An 18109-nucleotide genomic window follows, 5' to 3' on the forward strand; every position below is an offset into this window, starting at 1 on the left:
TGGGCTAGCTCTTGGCTTATTTACTCCACTGGGTTATTAGAAGATGAAACAAGATACTGTTTGCAAAAATGATTTAAGGAAGTATAAAGCTTTGCAAAAATATTAGTAAGACCAGAACTACAACCTTGGAGCTCAGAGCACAGGGATCAGAATGGAGAGATCCCAATTCTTTCTCTAATATTGTCCATTTGTATCCCCCAAATATCCCAGGGTAAGGTCCTTGCTGGATCTCTTTTCTCACAGGCCCATTTCCTTTGCAATAAAATGACCCAAATGCTGCAAGTTGGCAGCTCCAATCTCAGGTTTCAGTGCAGGTTTATTTCAGTTTTATGTTTTACTCCAGGCAAGTGCTTATTACATGGATAGTATTCATGTCTCAATACCTAAAGTCTTGGAGCATGAACAGCCACTAGAATACAATTCAATAGTAAAAATACAATATGTACAAAATTAGGGTTTTTGTAGTATTTTGTTTTTTCCCACACAGCAGATGTATCCAAACACATAAAAATCTCTACAGTCTGGGGTCGCTACAGTTTATATTTCAGGAAACGGAGACACAGTGACCGAGTCCTCACTGTAAACAAGGGCCACCTCTTTGGGGTTTGGGGGTGGGACCCTGGGATGGGGGGAGAAGCAGTTGTTCCCAGAGAGCAGGGGTTATGGGGACCCAACTACCCTCCAGGCATTTGCTGCCCTTCTTTGGCCCCCCAAGGAACCATCCTCCCCCTCTCCCCGAGGTAAAGACTCCCAGCCAGTGAGCCACTCTGAACATCATCAAAAGGTAAAACACGCATGAGAGGTAAGATGTGTGTGTATGTGTATGTGTCCCAGGCTGGAAGGGCTAGGGAGGGAAGGGCCAGGCGGTCCCACAGGGTGAGGACAGATGTGGTCCTAACAGTTCAGAAGGGAGATGCCCAAGGAAGGGCTGGGAGGTGGCTGTCCACTTGGGCACACAGCATCACAGCGTTCACAGACAACAAAACAACAGCAACAACACCCATTGTCACCAATCTGGACATAGTCATTCGGCACTAGATTTGGAGGCCCCCACTGCTGGGGGGTTGGGGAAGGGCAGGTAGATGATGAGGTATCTGTGCAGGCCCAAGGGCAACTGGCCAACACAAGTTTGAACTCTGGAACTGGCCTCAGGACGTTGGGAGAGGTGAGCATGGGGATGAGTGAGGGTGGGGGTGTCACCAAAGTGCTCTGAATGTGCAGGCACCAACCTCTGTTCTTCCCACTGTCACAATAACAGTAAAGCTGCCCCCCTGGAGCTAGGGTGTCAGTATGGAGGTGGCTTCAGGGGCAGGGGGGAAGCCAGCCTGTGGGGCAGGATTGCTGAGTTTGGGTAGGGTGAGTACCACAGTCCTCCCACAGGTCCCAGTGAGGACCTGGTCCTAGGCCATCCACCTTCCCCACCCCAGGAGTCAAATTAAAATAAGGAAAGTCCCCTGGGAGGGCTCTAGGACCAGGAAGGAACTGGAAGGATTCTTAGAGCATCTAAGAAGTCTTTATTTCCAGGGAGAATCTATTCAAGACCTTTGCTGGCCTCCTCAGTGCCAGCAGGCAGGGCACTTCCAAGGGTCCCAAGCTCTCCCTTCCTGGTTCTCCTGCCTGCCCAGCACCCCATCAATGCAAACTTCGCACCTAGGGACACTCACTTCCTCCCCCCTCCCCCCATCAACCAAAAGGCCATCAGTGAGTGTGTCCAGTGGGGAGCTGAATGTGCACACGTGCATGTAACTGAGTGTGTCTGACACAAGGCCACTTATAATAAATATCCACATAAAAAAGAAGCCAAAGCAGTTGGTAGAGATAGGGAACTTGGCATCCCCTAACACAGAACCCTTTGCTTCACCCTGCCCCAGGCTCAGTCCTCCTCTTGACTCAACCAAGGCCCTTTCCTCAGAGGAAGGTGGTGGTGCGTTGCAGGGGACCCTCAAAACCACCCATTAGAAAGGGGGAAGAGGGAACACAAATATGATGGAGCAGAAGCAGCAGCTCCTGAGGAGTCAATAACCCTTGGCTCTGGCCTGGTTACCTTCTGTTTAAGTCCCCAGGGCCTGTTTGGGGCAAGGTTCAGGGTTTTGGCCATGCCCCTGGATTTGAACTTCCTAATGCCTCAACACTGTGGCTTCTAAGTTCCTAGAACCAAGACCAGCTGCTGGTCCATGTCTCCCAAGCTGGAGGAGGAGGCCCCAAATCCACAGGTGCCCAGGCACTCCCATCCCCTGGGAAAGTGCCCCACAGAGCAGAAATTAAAGAGCCAGGAGTGAATGGTAGACAGCACCTTGGGCTGCTTTCTGAAGTCAAAGGTCAAGCCAAGGATGGGGATAGAGGGCCAGAGTAGCTCTCCTCTCAGGCCAGGCCTGGGAGGCTGCAAGGATAAGGGAAGACGGCAAGAAAGAGAAGCCCCACCTTCCCCAGCCAAACCTCAGCCTGTCTTCCAGAGGCTAAGAGCCCAGTGGCAGGGGTTGAAAAGCTTGGCAACAGCTTGGGTTTTGTTTATTGTTGGTAGAAAATCGTTTTAAATAGTTTCTACTGTAACAAATCATAGTGACCCCAACCACATCAAAGAGCTCCAGGCCAGGGCACCCACATGTTCAGGCACAACTCCAGACCAGCCACTGCCTAGGATCTGACACCTATACTCAGAATAGGACCCCTCACCACCTGTCCCCAGCTTTCTGGGCCAAGTGGCTTCAGTCCTGCTTCCCCATTTCCCTCTAAAGGCCTGGGAGGAAAACAATGAGGCTGGGAGTGAGGGCCCAGGTGCTCAGCCACCCCACCAGAGAGAGCAATAGCAGCAGCAGTACAAAGTGGGTAGGGTAGGGAGAAGCCAGAAAACACGATGTCACATCGTGCTCATCTTGGGGGACAGCAGGAGTGGCAATGGAACTGGCACCAGGTCCAATGGGCGTCACATCCACTAGCGTGTCCTCATCAGTCATCAAGTCCCAATGCAGTGGGGTAACTCCCTGCCCTGTACCCAACTCCATGGGGGGCCCTCCCTTCCTTGGCTCAGAGTCTTTGCACCCCCTTCCCCTAGGAGGCCTGGGGGTGTGTGGGTGGGGTGGGCCTGGCTGGAATGTGTGGAGCTGGTGGGTGGGAGAGTGGGGGACATGTCCCCCTCCCTGCCCCCACTGGGGGGCCTGAGTGGCCTCATCCTTAAGCCAGCTTTAGTGTGCTGACTGGGAAGGAGGGCATGGTGACCATGGTCACAGGATTGAGCACTGTCTGGCCCACCAGCTGGGGGTGGTGTACCACCTGGGCCCCCACGGCTGGCTTTGCCATGACTGTAGCTGGGGGCCCCAGTCCGGCTGTGCCATTCACTTGCTGGTGCGAGAGGGTGTGGGCGATGTGGCTCACTGCCACTGGCTGGCTCACTGCCACAGGCTGTGGGTACAAGGGCAGCTGGGAGCCGAGGTGGGCCACATGGTTGAGGGTGGCAGGGTGCACTGTGATGTGGCCAATGGGAGGTGTGGCAGGTGCCAGCTGCACAGCAGGGCTGGGGGCAGAGGGGGCAATGTGGGCAATGTGCTTGCCGCCCGGCCCCTGTAGAACATGGTTCACAGTCTGGATGACTGAGGCATGGGTGGTAGCCGTGTGGGCAATGACCGTGGAGCTGCCCCCAGCAGTGGCCACCAGATGGGCTGGGGCTGGTACCAGTGTCTGGGCAGGGGTGGCCGGTGGGGGAGGAGGGGCAGGCAGAGGGGTCTTCTGTTGTGGTGGCTGCTGCTGCACAGGGAGGTGGGCAGGAGACAGGGCCACTGGATGGGGGTGTGGGTGAGGGTGGGGAGGCAGAGGCGCGGGGGCAGTGCTGGGGGGTGGGAGGGTGGACTTCAGCAGCTCCGGCTGGGGACGATGGCTCATTTTAGGTGGGCCCAGGCCTGCCCGGTCCTCCTCCATATCCTCGTCTATGTTGTCCTCACCCTCTGTGGGGAAGAGGGCAGGGAGCATGTCAAAATGGTGTGGGAAACAAGTGGTAAGAGGTATTAACACCCAAGGGAGTTTGGGGAAATAACAAGGCTAGGGCAGGAAGCATCTTTTCTACCAGGCCAGAATTTGGCCAGGGGAGCTGGGGACAACATTTGAGCATGGTGGGAACAATGCAGGGGCCAGGGCTCACCAGAGGCTGTTGAAGTGGAGGCCTGGTCGTCCTCAGGCTGGCCTGTCTGCCGGAGCACACGGTCGATCTCCAGCACATCCATCCACTGGCTCAGCTCGTGCTTGAGTTCTGCCAGTCGCTGTTGCGTGGCAATCTTTTCCCGTGCCAGTCGCTCCATCTCGTGTTCATACTCCTTTTCCTTCCTCTTCAGGGACTGAGGGACAGGGCAAGGGACAGCAGGGAACCCTGAGCAGTAGCCATGGGGCTTATGGTATCTTAAAACCTCTCTCCACATCAGCTGGCCAACAGGAACAAGTCTACAATGACCAGGGAGCCCAGGAAGACCGAAATTGTTGGGAGACCATGCCTGACTCCTACTCCGCGGCTCTGTCCAACAAGGCCCAGCATCCCAGGCAGAGGGCTCTTGGGCAGGTGCTAGTGAAATGAGCACAGGTCCGACAGCTCTCACCCAAGCAGGGGGGGCCCTTCCTCACCCTCCACTTGACTTGGCCCTGAGGGGCTTCACTGCCTCTTGCCCCATTTCCCCTCCTTGCAGCCTTTCTACTTCCAGGGTCACACCCAAGGCCCCCATCACCATTCGTTCCACTCTGCTCAGTCACTGATGCCACAAGCTACCCTCCTTACAACCCATTTTCAAAGACCCCAAACAATCCTGAAATTCTCTCCACCCCATCATTCACTCATCCCCTTGGTAAATTTGATATCCTTGGAATAAGACCCACTTATTTTGTGACAGCATCCTCTCCCCATCTCCTCTCCATGACCTGCCTCCATCTCCTCCTGAGCAGTTTTGGGATCTACATCTCCCTTCTGACCTCCTAGCTACTCCTCACAGTGCCCACCTGTGCTGCCTCAAGACAAGGCTGTTACACTCTGTCCCCACCCAGTACCCTGCCTATAGCTCTCCAGACTCCACAGGCTGCTGGAACCCCAACACCTGAAATGTGCCCCATGGCTGACAAGAAATGCTCCCGGGGAACTTGATAGCAGCCCCTGACTCTGCTAAGCACCCCTACAGAAGCTTCTGTTCTTCTCCACAGGTTCCAGGTCAGTCCTTCCCCACCATGCTGATGCGTTACCCACTTTCCTGAGGGGTTCCCTTATCCATGGCACCATCTCCCTCTCCTCCAGGCCCTGATGACCTCCTAACTCTTAGGTGCTGACCTTTCACACTAGGCATCACTCCCCTATCATAAGCATCTCCAGTTTCCCTGTGCACAGGCTTATTAGCATCTCCAAAAGGCCAGCTCATATCCTCCTCAGCTCCTGTCTACACCAGTCTTTCCTGAGCATCCATGATTCTTGACACTTCATTAACTCAATTCTTCTGTCTCACAGGCTTCCTTGTTAGCAGCCTCTGCCTACCTACGCATGTCATGACCACTGTGTCCACCAGACAAGGCAGATAGATGCTCCTTTCCTTGCTGCCTCCTGAGTCCCTTTCTCCATCTGTTCCTGAGCTTCCAAGGTTTGCCAGTCACATCCAGGTATGGAGCGCACAAACCAAACTGAACAGCTTGTCTTAGTCTGAACCTTCCAATCCCCAGTCTTATTCTGCTCCAAGACTACACCTGAGTCCCCACCTCCTCCACTGTTCTTCCTCAGCCCAAGGCCTCACCTGACATCCCCTGCCTCAGAGCCCTTCTCAGCACCTATAACACAGCTGAACGTTAATTGGGAGACTTGTCAGATGGGATTTTGAATCAGACACTGGCTTCTAAGACTACCCAATATATCATGTGCTTATGTTTTGTCTTTCCACCTCTACACACACTGTCCCTGTCCAACCTTCAAGCAAAGGTAAGAACGGTTCTGACCCTACCAGTGACCAGGAAGTTACAAAGGGTGTTTTCTCAGCTCCAGGGAAGGATCTGTGAGCCTGCTGCCCTGCTTTCCTGCTCTCCACATGTCACTTCAGTTCCCACCTCTGTTCTTTCTCTCCCCTTTATGGCAGGGAGAATCACAGGAGTACAGCAGTCTCAAGTCTCCCTTGCTTGCATTCCCTTGAGGCAGTTCTGAAGTTTTGCAGAATCTTTTTCCTGACTTGGCATAACAATGCCTTCAATCCCACCCACCTGCTAGACCCAACTTCCCCACACTCCTCCTGCAGCCCCAAACTTCTACCTCAACAGTGAGAAATGCCTCAAACCACTAGTGCCTCCAACAAATACCCAGATAGAGCCATCCTCTATACTGGCCTTGACACCCCCCCCCCCAATCACGCTGGCACTGAGTAAAACCTTCCTCTCCCCATGTATCTGCTAGAAAGAGCAGGAAAACACCTTCCCTCCCCCTACACACACACACACCCATGTGTGGCTTCTCACCTGGCTCTGCCCCTGAGGGCTGGACAGGACATCAGATGAGGCAACATCGACAGGCCCTTGGTGACTCAGCCCTCACTTGAACCTGGTGGCTGGGGGCTGGAAGCGTCATCCTGAACTCTACCCACTTGCAGGGAGGCTAGACTTCTGGGTCAGGGAGAGAGAGTGTCAGGGGCCAAAACCTCTTCTCATCTAGACCAGTTCCCCACAGGCCTACAGGTCCCTGCAAAGTTTCCCCGTGATCTAATGTTAGTCCACACTACTTCATTTTTTGTTTTCTGTGGTGTTGGGATGGAATCCAGGGCCTCGCACATGCTGTGCTCTACTCACTGAACTACACTCCAGCTCATAACACTTTGTTGTAAACCCACTTCCTTTCTGTGACTACCTGGACACACATTCCTCCTCTTCCTTTTGTGTCCACGCCTATGGTCTTCTCCAAATCCTTTACCACCTCCAAGTAACACTGGGGACCAGTTAAGGACTACACCTTCCTATAGCCTCCTGCTCTCCACATGTCACCAGAGCACTCCGTCCACTCGGCTCTTTTAATTCCTCCAGGACCAACTTTCCACTCTCATCTACTTCCTGTAATCCATGTCTCTGCGGGACAACCATCCTGACCATCTTTCACTTCCAAAAATGCATCCTCCTCCCTCCTGCTGGGGAAACTGTGGCCTGTTCTGGGTTCTTTGTCCTCTACTTTGCCACATTCACCCCAACTTAACCTGCAGGTCCTTTCTTCAGGGATGACCTCTGTAACTTCCCAGATCCTGACAACCCTGTCCCTACTGTATCCTCATGGCACAGTTCTCTCTGTGTTCATGTGTTTACAATCTGCCACAAGATCAAACCTTCCAGGACAGAAACCCACCCTTTCTTCTTGGCTCTCCACTGCATCCTTAGAAGCAGACTCAGGGCCTAGCTAAAAGTACTTGAAGGAAAAAATAAATGAGTGTCCTTGAGAGTTTCCACAAACTTGTGAGTTTTCTGCTGTTTCTGCCTCTATTACAACACCCAGACAAGCATTTATGGTAAGCCTGAGATACCACCCAGTTCCTACTCAGCCCAAGTCTGATACTAACTAGCTTTATTTTACAGCCTCCACTGAGTCTTTCTGATTTTTTTTAAAATCCATATTTGGGTCCCCCCCAAGTATGCACCTATAGAGAAATTCGCCATTTCATCCTTGTTATTTCTCAATAACTACTGAATTTACAGTACCACGACCACGAATTATTTGCCTGAACAATCTCAATCCTCCTAATATCTCTGGGGCACTATTACTTATACCTACTTAGAACTGCCATACAGGAAAAAAGTGATATTCATAGGAAATGTCACTGCGTGTCGACAAGGATTTGCTGAGATCACATGGCTAAGAACGAATAAATTATATCTAAGCCAGAAATCTGCAAAAATATCCCGTAAATAAGCTATTCTGCCTCTAATAGCCTCTGCGCGCTTGGCGAGGGGGCTTCCAGGCCACTCGGGCCACAAGCAAGGCCCCGCCCCTCCTGAAGCACGCGCGCACCCACGCGGACTGGCTTTGCTGCGTCACTCCCAGCCTGCCGCACCCTCCCTCGGCGCGCCCAGGAGTCCCGCCCCGAAGCCGACCCAGCCAATCCGTGAGCTCGCTCCCGGCTGCCGGGAAGCGGCTTGGATGCGTGCCAGTCCCTCCCCTTGCCGGTAGGGCGGGCGGAAAGGCGCGCGTTTGCCAGAGACTTGGAGGGAGGGACCAACAGGCGCAGTGGCGAACCGCGCCTCCGCCCCCACCTCCAGCAAGTCAAGCTCCAGTTACTTCAGGGCTGTGACCCGGCTCTCCAAACCAAGGTTGGGCTGTGGCATCCCGCCAACCCCTCTTGGCCACCCTTCCCACTGGGGCTCTGACGCCGTCTAGCCTCCAAAACCTTCCCAAATAGGCCGACAGGGAGACCCCGGGACTCATCCCCACCCCCCAGGTCCCGCGCAGCAGGGAGTCTTAAGTCCCTCCCATTCCCCCAACGGCTCCTGTGGACTCCGGCAGCCGAGCGTGGCCACCAGGCCCATCCCCCATGATTTCCTCAGCACGCGGAAACCCTCGCCGGTTTCCAGGGAAACCGAAACTCCAGGCCGTCATGGCAACTGTCTTATCTGGCAGCACCCCCCACTACCGCAGAACGGAATCCTGGCCCAAAGGGAGAGGACACATAGCCAGGAAGGCACCCTGAGGGAAAAAAAAACAGCCCTTTTCTCAACGGAGACGGATAAAAACGTGACTTTAAGATTCTGAAACCCCGGGGGCTGTTGGCTACCCAGTAAAACCGCCGCATTCTCTAACTCCCAAATGCGGGTCATGGGATATCATTGCGCACACCAAAAGGATCTTCATCTTGTGGATAAATAAGGGGGCTTCACTGGAGCGACGCAGTGTTGGCGGAGACAACGCCCAGGTGTCCCCCTCTTCCCTTCCCCCGCCACTAAAGATAGTCGGATTTCCGCCCAGGGGCTCGGAGCCGGGAGACGCCGGGCCTGATCCGCGTCCTCCTCACCCACGGTGCGCTAACTGGCACAAAGCGAGGGATGGACACAGGGACACTGAGCGAATTTGTAAAGCGCATCTCATCAACTCTGGGCCGCTGGGGTTGCACGGACGCGCCGCAGGGGGGAGGGGCGGGCAGGGGAGTGGAGCGTTTTGGCCCTCCCGCGCAGGCGCGCCCTTCTGCCCGCCCCCTCCCGGGCTGGGAGCCCCGCTGACGTCAGCCGGGCCATGTGCTCGGCGCCCGCGTGGAGGCGGGCGGGGGAGCCCGCAAGCGCGGGAGAGCGGGGCGGGGCCGAAAGAGGAAGGGAGGGCTGCGGAGCCGGGAGGAAGCTGGCGCTGCGGCCGTCGCGGCACCGCCCGGCCCTGCTTCCCTCCCCCATACCTGGATGTACCGCAGCGCGGTTCGCAGCACGCTCAGATTCGAGGTCTTCTTGTCGTCCACGTTAGGGATGTTGCGCTTCAGGGTCTCAAAGCATTCCTTCAGATGGGCCCTCCTGGGGAGAGGGAGCAAGCTCTGGTCAGCCAGCACCAGATGGGGAGGAACTGGGGCTGGGGGCAGAGAAGGAAGGCCCAAGGGGAGCTTTGAGTCACCGAAAATGGGTGAGTTCAGGGGCAGGCAGGGTGGGTCCAGAGTCACACACACGCATGCATACACACCTGTTTTTCTCCAATTTGTTGTGGACTTCTCTGGTTCCGATCCTGAAACCCAGATAGATAGGAGGCTCAGGAAGGAGGGCCTGATTAGGCTGCCTTCCTGACCCCCGCCGCCAAACCCCAAATGACACAGTTTTTTTTTGTCCCCAACATTCTCTCTGGAAGTATAAAATAGCAGTGGAAGGTGTTCACCCTGTGCTGAGCTGTGTCCACCTCCTGAAGGGGCACATCTATGCTCATCCTGCTGATCTGACAAGAGAAACAGCTTAATTATGGCAAGGGTCTTTTGGGTGGAGATCTCTGGCCTGCTTCAAACTCACAACCTTTGTAACCCCTTCATCCCACCTGTCCAACTGAGGGGACATAAGGGCTCCTAGGACTCAGGGAAGCAGCCAGTTGAGCCAGACCCTACCCAAGAAGCCCATAATTCAGTATTCTGTGAAAAGGCCTAGAAATGCCTCCTAACCTTGGAGGGAGTCAGAGGACACAGAAGTCTGAGGACAAAAGAGGGCAATGGCCATATATCCATTCCAGGATACAGATAGGTACAATAATGTGTTCAAATACAGGAGGTGCTTCTAAGTTAGACAGGATATGCCTTGAAAGGCTCCTTCAGTTAAGGTACCTTACACAGTCCATAGGGTGGACAGTTCTCCTGTCCAACCCACCAGCCCCAAGTCTGCCACAGTTCACTCACCCCCCAGGCCTCTTCTTCTGTTCACTGGATTTGACTTCTTCAGCTGGTGCCAACTTCAGGGTCCCAAGTGCAGGTGGGGGTGGCTGTTGGGGGGCTAGCTGAGGCTGGACTCCAGGGTGTGGTGCTATGGTCAGGATGGGTGTAGGGAGGGGTTGCAAAGGCTTGGGGCTGCCAGTGGGTGCAATAGTGGTCTTCGGGTCTGGCAGGAGGGGAGCAGGGGTGGGCACCTGTGGCCTGGTAGGAAGGGGGGCAGGCTCCTTAATGCTGAGTCCAGGGGTGCTGACCAGGGCTGGCTGACGAGGTACCAGGGGCAGAGGCTGGGCTGCAGGAGGCAGCGGTGGGGGTGGGGGCAGTTGCTGGGGGGAGTTGGTCACTACAGGAATAGGAATGACAGTCAGTGGGGTGGGGGTAGCAAGTGGTGGTGGGGGTGCTGGTGGGGGTGCTGGTGGGGATAGGGGGAGGGGTGGTGCCTCGATGCGGGGTTCCTCCACAGGCAGGGCATGTGCCAGCCTGGCCAGGCTACTGGCCTTCTTCTGCTCCTGTTCCCGCTCCCGCTCCAAGCGAAGGCGCTCCTGCTCCTCTACACAGAGAAAACAATGGGTGGTGGTGGAGTTTCCTCAGCAGAGCCAAAAGTCCTGGGTCCCCACTTCTGTCTGCCAACCCTAAGCCATCCTCTGACTCTATCCCACTCTGGTCAGTGAGCCCTGCCCACCACACATACCCAACCATTCCAGACAGGGATTTAGCTAAGTGTTGGGGACACATCAGTGAACAAAAGAAAGCAGGCCTAGTCCATGCCACTGGAGCTCACAGCCTGGGGCAGGGGGTGCAATGACAAATGACAGGATGTCAGGTCAGAATGGGGGAAGGATAGGGGATAAGGAGAGGCAGAGCTGGAGTGGAGAGAAAGGATGCTGCGGACCTGACAAGCTGGGTTTACAGGTGATGAGCAGGAAGGGTCAAGAGCAACAGGGCTGAGGAGCCCAGAGAAATAGATGAGGAGGTCACAGAGCTGGGCAGAGACCAGGCCACAAAAGACTACTAAGGGTACTACAGAAGAATGGAAGAGGACACTGATAGATCACAGCTTCTGTGGAAGGCTTTCCACAGTAGTTCTCCAGCATCTTCTAGAATACAGACAGGACCTTTATATCACAGATGTGATAAATGACCTGAGAGCAGCAAAGTGTTTGTTGAGGGTCACCCAGCAAGTCTCCTGACACTTGGCTGGATGTCCTGTACTTCCAGTACTTGCTATATCAACACAAGCTCAGCAGGTGTCTTCTCACATACACTCACCGCCTCCCATCCTCACAAGAGCCCCAAGTCACAGAGCAGGGATATCACCTTCACCTCACAAGAAAATGACCCAGAACTCCCAGGCTAGTTCAAGGCCTCTGTTTTCCTCAGGGACCATTCAGCAAAAACACTTGCACCTTCTTGTGCTAGGACTCATTTCTCTCAAATCCCCCCTGTCTCTAGCAGCAGAAGCACAAGCTAGAAAGAGGTAGGCAGGATGGTCTAGCAGGTCCCCAGACCTTTGTACTGGAAGCCCAGCAGGAAGGTGAGGATTCTAGAGAGCTGGCTGAACAGGGTAAGGGGAGAGGTCCTCTCCTGATCCACAGCCCTCTCTTATCTGCCCCCTGTCCAGTCCTCTCTCAGGACCCACCATTAAGTTCCCTGGATACAGAGCTGGGCCACCTCCAAGCCAGGGAGAGGCTGGACAATCAGCCCTCTCCTTCCCCCAGTGCTGACTAACACAGCTGACAGCACTGGATACGCCCCAAACACACAAGCCACCCCATGTGATGTAGGGTGGGGGCTAAGTCCTCCCTAGGGAGGAGGGAAGCACCCTTAAGTCCAGCTTGCTCAGGAGTCCCAGAAAACCTGAGGATCCCGGGGCCATTTGGCCAATCAACTCCAGGGTGAGCCACGCCTGTCCTAGCCCCTCCCAGGGTGGGGAAGAAGCAAAGGAGGAAGTATAGAGGAAGTGCTCAGAGGGAAGTGCTCATGGTTTCCCAGCAGTCAGAGTTCAGGGCTGCCAGTTCATGGCCCTCTTCCTATCTCTCCTGCCCTTCAGAAAGGAGAGCTGCCAGGCTAGGGCAGGCCTGTTCCAATAAGGAAAGGCCTTGCTCTCCCTGGCCTCTCCCAGCCAGCACTGGCTTATGTTACTGCCCCAGAGAAAACCAGCTTGCTGTGGTCCAGCTTCTTACAAACCACACTGGCAAGGAAACCTGCAGAGTTCCAGACACAGAACTGCTCTTAGGCCCAGCCTGGGGCACCCCAGTATGCTCCCTGCAAAACAAGCCCTCAAGCTCTGGGCATAACACCACCTCCACTCCTTTGACTGATAGAACTTTCTTAGGCCTTGAGACAAGATGATACTACTGGGAGGGACAGCAACCCAACGTCCAAGAACAGGTGCCCTAGGAACCCAGATTGAATGGAAAATGCATATTATTTTTTTGAGGTGCTGATGACGGAACCCAGGGCGTTCCTCATGTAAGGCAAGTGCTGTATCTCTGAGCTACCCTTGAAACTTCATATTTTAAAGCAAGTCCAAAGCTTACCTCAGAGATGGCAACTTCCTTTTCCCCTTCCTTCTCTCTGCAACCCCCAGAGCCAAGCAGGTGTGCCTCACAGGTGCCAGGAAAGACCCAGGAGAATGGCAAAGCTCTATCACACCTGGACCAGCATATTTCTTGACTAGAGTGAAGAATAGGGCTGCCCCAGGCCAGAGCAGCCCATTAGAGCTTCCTACCCTTTTTCCTCAGTTCTAATTCATTTCCCACCCAGCAGTACACTACTAGTTTCTGGGACCTCCTTCAGGAGTAATCTGTGTTTAGGCTCTTTAGAAGAATGTTCTGCTATACCCACAAATTCATGCACATGCATACTCAAGCACATTCCCTTGGCTCTACCTAGATACTGCCCCCAAAGAATTTAGTGTGATCCTCTGATGTAATACAGAGGAGACAGTTCTAGCCCACATGGTGCTGCCTGCCACCTTCCCAACCTACTGTGGCCCAGAGACTCAGTAGGCATAGTGCTAAGTGGATCCAAACTGGGTGGGCTCAAATGTGCTCAAGCATTATCCTTATATACATGCTACCAGAGAGCTTTGCACATATGGCAGGCCCAAGACAGGATATGGTCAGCAACTTCTTGACACTCCAGTCAGCTTCCTGGGAAGAATCCATGTCCAAGTCACCTCCATGAATGCTGGGAAAGACAAGGCCAGGCCCTACTAAAGAGCACCAGGATGGCCTTGCCCTTTCCTCATTTCTCACACTTGACTCATGTGCATATACATCCTCAGGTTCATCATGGGAATAAACTGTCTGGTCTAGGCCAGGAAACCTGCCCTGGAGGTTGAAAGTGGGGAGTGGACAAGAGGATCCCTGTTCAAAGCTGGTCATCAGGTTCACATCTCACCCTCTTCTCGCTCTCTTCCTACTCCAGGTCAGAGGACACAACCTCAAGAAGAAAATGAATGTTTGATCATAAACACATGAGTTCTTTGAGTAGATTTAGCTTTCCAGCACTCACCCATCCCCAAGTCCTCCTGATCCAGTACCAAGAAGCTGTGACCCAGCAGCTGAACTTGGCTTGCCCCTATTTCTCACTACTTGGGGGGAGGAGCAGGCCTTTGCAACATCTTAGAGAAATCTGCTTTTTAGCATTCTTTTGTAAGAGCTGCATACATCATCCTCTTCCATTTTAATGGTCAGCTCTGGAGTGATTTAACTGGGCAAGTATGGGAGGGCTGACAGTGGGGTCTTTTCCCTTTCCCCAAATGGCTGGGCATCCTGCAGGTAAGGCAAGGGTGAAATGAAGCTTCCCTGGGGAGATAGTAGGGTCAATGTGGTTCACCTCTAGCAGTGCCTGATACACAGTGGGGACACGTTGGCACTCTTGAATTGCATGTATTAATGGTGGCACAGTCATCCCCCCACTCCTGGGACCACACTTAGGACATTCTGGGTCACTACTAGCACTGTCCATTACCTGACCCTGCTCTGGACCCCTAAGACAAGGGGGGGGGGCATGTGAGCAGATGTCCCAGCCCATCAGTTCTGCAAGGTTCAAGTATCTGGGTGTCGAATATTTCCAATGACTCTTGACCTTGAGAGGCTAGTCGGTCCCTCAGAGCCTATGGACCTGCAGCTCCTCCACCCCATGGCCGCTGCCATTCCCCCTGCCCACCACTGAAACAGCGGCAGCAGCAGCACAAGCTGCAGGGAGGCAAGTGCGCGCGCGCATTTGCACACACACACACACACACACACACATACACACACCACACTACTACCTCCTGCATGACTCATCATTGAAGCAACAATAGGCAGAGAAAAAGGAAAGGAGGGCAAAGCACTCTCTCCGCCACAACCAACCGGGCCGAAGGGTTCTGAGAGGGCACAGAAGTCCCAGGGAACTGCACACACACAGTTCTCAGACTGAGCCCCCCGCAGAATTCCTGAAAGCAGTGGTCTTTCTCCTCGCCTTTATTTCTGCAGCACCCTGAAGCTACAGACCACCACTAATGGGCGCGTGAGGATAGAACCATAAAATCCTCATCTTTTCTATCGAGGGAACAACAAAGTTTGCCCCTTCTCAGTTTGGCTCATTCCAGAGTATGGAGAGGGGGTGTTGCGAGGAGGACCTAATGGGAACGTTTTGGGGCTTAGTGGGAAGATGTGCGCCCTGAGCTCTAAGTGTCTTGTTGTCCTGCAGTCTGAGGGTTTCTTTCGCCTTGGGATCAAAAAAGAAGGCTGGGGAGAAAAAGGAGAGAGCAGCGAAGCTCCTCCTTCCAAGGGCAAATGCTCTCTCAGGAAGATGCCCAGCGGTCAGGACCCGAGCCCGACAGACACAGGGCCCCTAGAGGGCCCCGCCCAGGCCCCGCCCCCGGCCGAGCGCGAGGCTGCTAGGAGGGGCTGGGCCGCGCCAGCCCCAGCGGGAGTGTCCCCCGTGCACGTGGTCGGGGGCGGGGCCCGTCCACGTCACCACCCGGTGTAACCAACAGGCTTGGAACGCAGGCACACGCAACATTCCAGTCTAGAGCGGGTTTGGAACGCGCAGACACGCCACATTCCACACCTGCTAAAGTCCGGTGGGGCTGGGGGGCCCGGGGACAGCCCCCAGCGACCCGCGGGCCATTTCGCAGACACCCAATCAGCCCGGCTCTTACCCAAACCCCTGACGCGCAACCCAGCCCAGCTCTCGGAGGCGGGGTCAGCGGGGCTGGCCAGGATCATAAGACACGCGATGTCATTTCATTCTGCAAAGGCCGCCTCCGCCCCAAGCAGCGCGTAGATCTGCCGGGAGCGCCCCCCGCACCCTCCCGCCGGGGCCAGGGAAGCCGGAGAGCAGCACGGCGTAGAGTAATCCCCTCCCCCAGCCCGTTACACACACGCCCACTTGTGTGCTGTACACACTCCCGTGTACACGTCCGTTTATCCTCTCCCGAAGCTCCGATCACACATCCCCCGTGTACACACGCACGCACACGCGGGTCTGCCACCCCCACGCAACACCATTCCTCACCCTACCCCCCCACCCGGCTCACACATCCTCAGCGCTACGAAGGGCACAGCCGGCCACCGCGAAAGGATCCCCCCACACACTGAAGGTGCACTGAGGTGCCAAGCAGTTAAGGTGGCGGCCGCAGAAGCCGGGTCCCTCGCTGCATGTTAATGAATTCATTAATTATTTTCACTGCCCACATCACTCTTCCCAGGCTGCGGCTCTTGCGGGGAGCCGTGTGCTGCTCGACTTCTCAGGCCGCCCGAGAAGGGGGAGTGCTGCCTGTGGTTTCGAGTGTGTTCGGGATCCGGGGTCACTCGCCTCCCCTTCCCGGGTGCCCCAGGGGCCCAGCCCGGCCGCTCACCACGTGCTCTCTGTTGTTGCTGCGCTTGCCATTCCAGGAAGCGGGCCGCCTCCAGTAGCGTCTCTATGCTCATCGCGCCGAGAGCGGCCGGGGGCGCGCCGGGGCCAAGGCTGCGGCCCGCGAGCCAGGCACAGGTCAGGCTGGCGGGCGGGCTGGAGGGAGGGATCACCTCCGGGGGGCGACAGGGTTGGGCGGCGCAGCGCACTCCTCAGAATAGAACGGGGGAGCACAGGGAGAAAAATCTATGTCTCCCAAAATATTTGCAAAATATAAATTTGCAAATTAAAAAAAATCTGATAAAAAAAAAGGCGGCACTGCCTCTCTCCTTCCCCTCCCTCTCTTCCTCCCTTCTGATGCCTCCCGCCCCGCGGTCCCCGGGAGTCCCGCCGACAAGAAAGGGCTTTGCAACAAGATGGCGAGGAGGCACCGACACACACAACAAGGGAAGGAGCCGCGCTGCCCCCGGCCGCCGCCCCCGCTACTACACCGGGGCCGCAGCCAAAGCCCGGACCGGAGCCCCCGCCCGCAGGGCCGCGGCGTCTCACGAAGAGAGGGGCGGGGTCGCGCGGTGCTGGCCCCGCCCACTCAACGGCGTGCGCACACGTGGCTCTAGTGGGGGTGGGGGGAGATGGAGCCAGGTTTGCGCGCTGTATTTCCGCTTTCCCGCCTCGCCCCGCCCCGCCCGGATTGCAAGCCACAAATTGAGCAAGGGTTGCGTGCTTGGGTCATTCACAACGAAATATGTTCTGCTGGAGGGAAGGATGGAAAATTCAAGACTTAAGTTAACTCAAATAAGGATATTCCAGGTCACGGAAACCTAAGGATGGCAGACTGGCCTGACCCTAAGTCTCCATTCCCCACCCACACGCGACCTAAATCCCGCTACCACCGGACTGTTGCAATTCCCCGGGGATCCGCCTCTGGGCGGAGCCGACGGGTGCAGACTTCAAGAGAAAAGGCAGAGGAAGTGGAGTCGTGATCCGGTTCCACTTTTTGTCTTCGTTCCTCCCCCCGCAGTGCGTTCGCATCCTATTAGGCTACGTCACCGGGCCGCGGGCCAATAGGCGGGCAGGACAACACGGCATGGAGCAGCTCCACATGGACACCCCGCACCGCCAGCCTTCTGTTTAAAGGGCCAGTGTCTACCAGGGTCACATCAGCGGGTGCGGATGGGGCCACTGGGTAAACACAGGGTGAGATACCTAAAGGGGAATCCCGCAGTCACGCCCTGGCTTACTTTCTACTTTTCACTATCCTCCCATTTAAAGCCAAGTCTTTCCTTTCCTTCCCCCAAATTCCTGTCTTTGTCCAGGAGTGTCTGATATGGGTGGAGACTCCGAGTGTACCACCCCAGAGACCACCCTTTGCTCAGTGGCCTGGTCAGCGGAGTCAAGGCGAAGCGTCCACAGTCCAGGCCAAGGGGGCGTGGCTCAAATCGGGAACAACGTGGAGGGCGGAAGCCCGGCGCCGGGCGACCGAGATCCTGGGGTGGGCGCTGGGCTCTTGGGGCGGGGTAGCTGCCTCGGGTTTTAACTGCGCTCTCTGGGGGGCGGGGCCGCCCGCCCGCCTCTTCCTGATGGTAGTGCTTAGGGAGCGTGGGTTACAGGGCTACAATCAGAAAGACCTTTGAGGTTAACTTGCCCAAATGTTCTCATTTTACAAATAAGGAAACAAACTCAGAAAACGGAGGGACTTGTCTAAGTTTATTTAATGTTTGTTCCATTGCTCCTTGCCACAGGAGGAGGAGCATTTATCCCCGACCCCTCGGGCTACTCTGAAGCCAGTTCTGAGGCAGGTCCCCCAATTTGGAGAGAGAGAGAGATATCAAACTGCTGGGCAGGAACAGATCTGACCACTCGACACATTGCTATTGGGCTACAAAAATCAGCACCTG

General features: G+C 55.4%; 1 protein-coding gene across 1 annotated transcript; it reads right to left on the minus strand.

The window, feature by feature from the left end:
- Positions 1-298: 298 nt before the first annotated feature.
- Mnt (MAX network transcriptional repressor) lies at positions 299-16717 on the minus strand. The gene is made up of 6 exons (XM_076869329.1): positions 16216-16717; positions 10329-10908; positions 9635-9676; positions 9360-9471; positions 4133-4325; positions 299-3938 (listed from the first exon to the last, which is right to left on the minus strand). Exons 1-6 carry the CDS (start codon positions 16286-16288, stop codon positions 3172-3174), a joined length of 1767 nt encoding a protein of 588 aa, XP_076725444.1. The 5' UTR covers positions 16289-16717; the 3' UTR covers positions 299-3171.
- Between the last annotated feature and the right edge of the window lie 1392 nt (positions 16718-18109).

This window comes from Callospermophilus lateralis, chromosome 11 (genome assembly GCF_048772815.1).
Source record: "Callospermophilus lateralis isolate mCalLat2 chromosome 11, mCalLat2.hap1, whole genome shotgun sequence".
In the NCBI taxonomy this organism is placed as follows: domain Eukaryota; kingdom Metazoa; phylum Chordata; class Mammalia; order Rodentia; family Sciuridae; genus Callospermophilus; species Callospermophilus lateralis.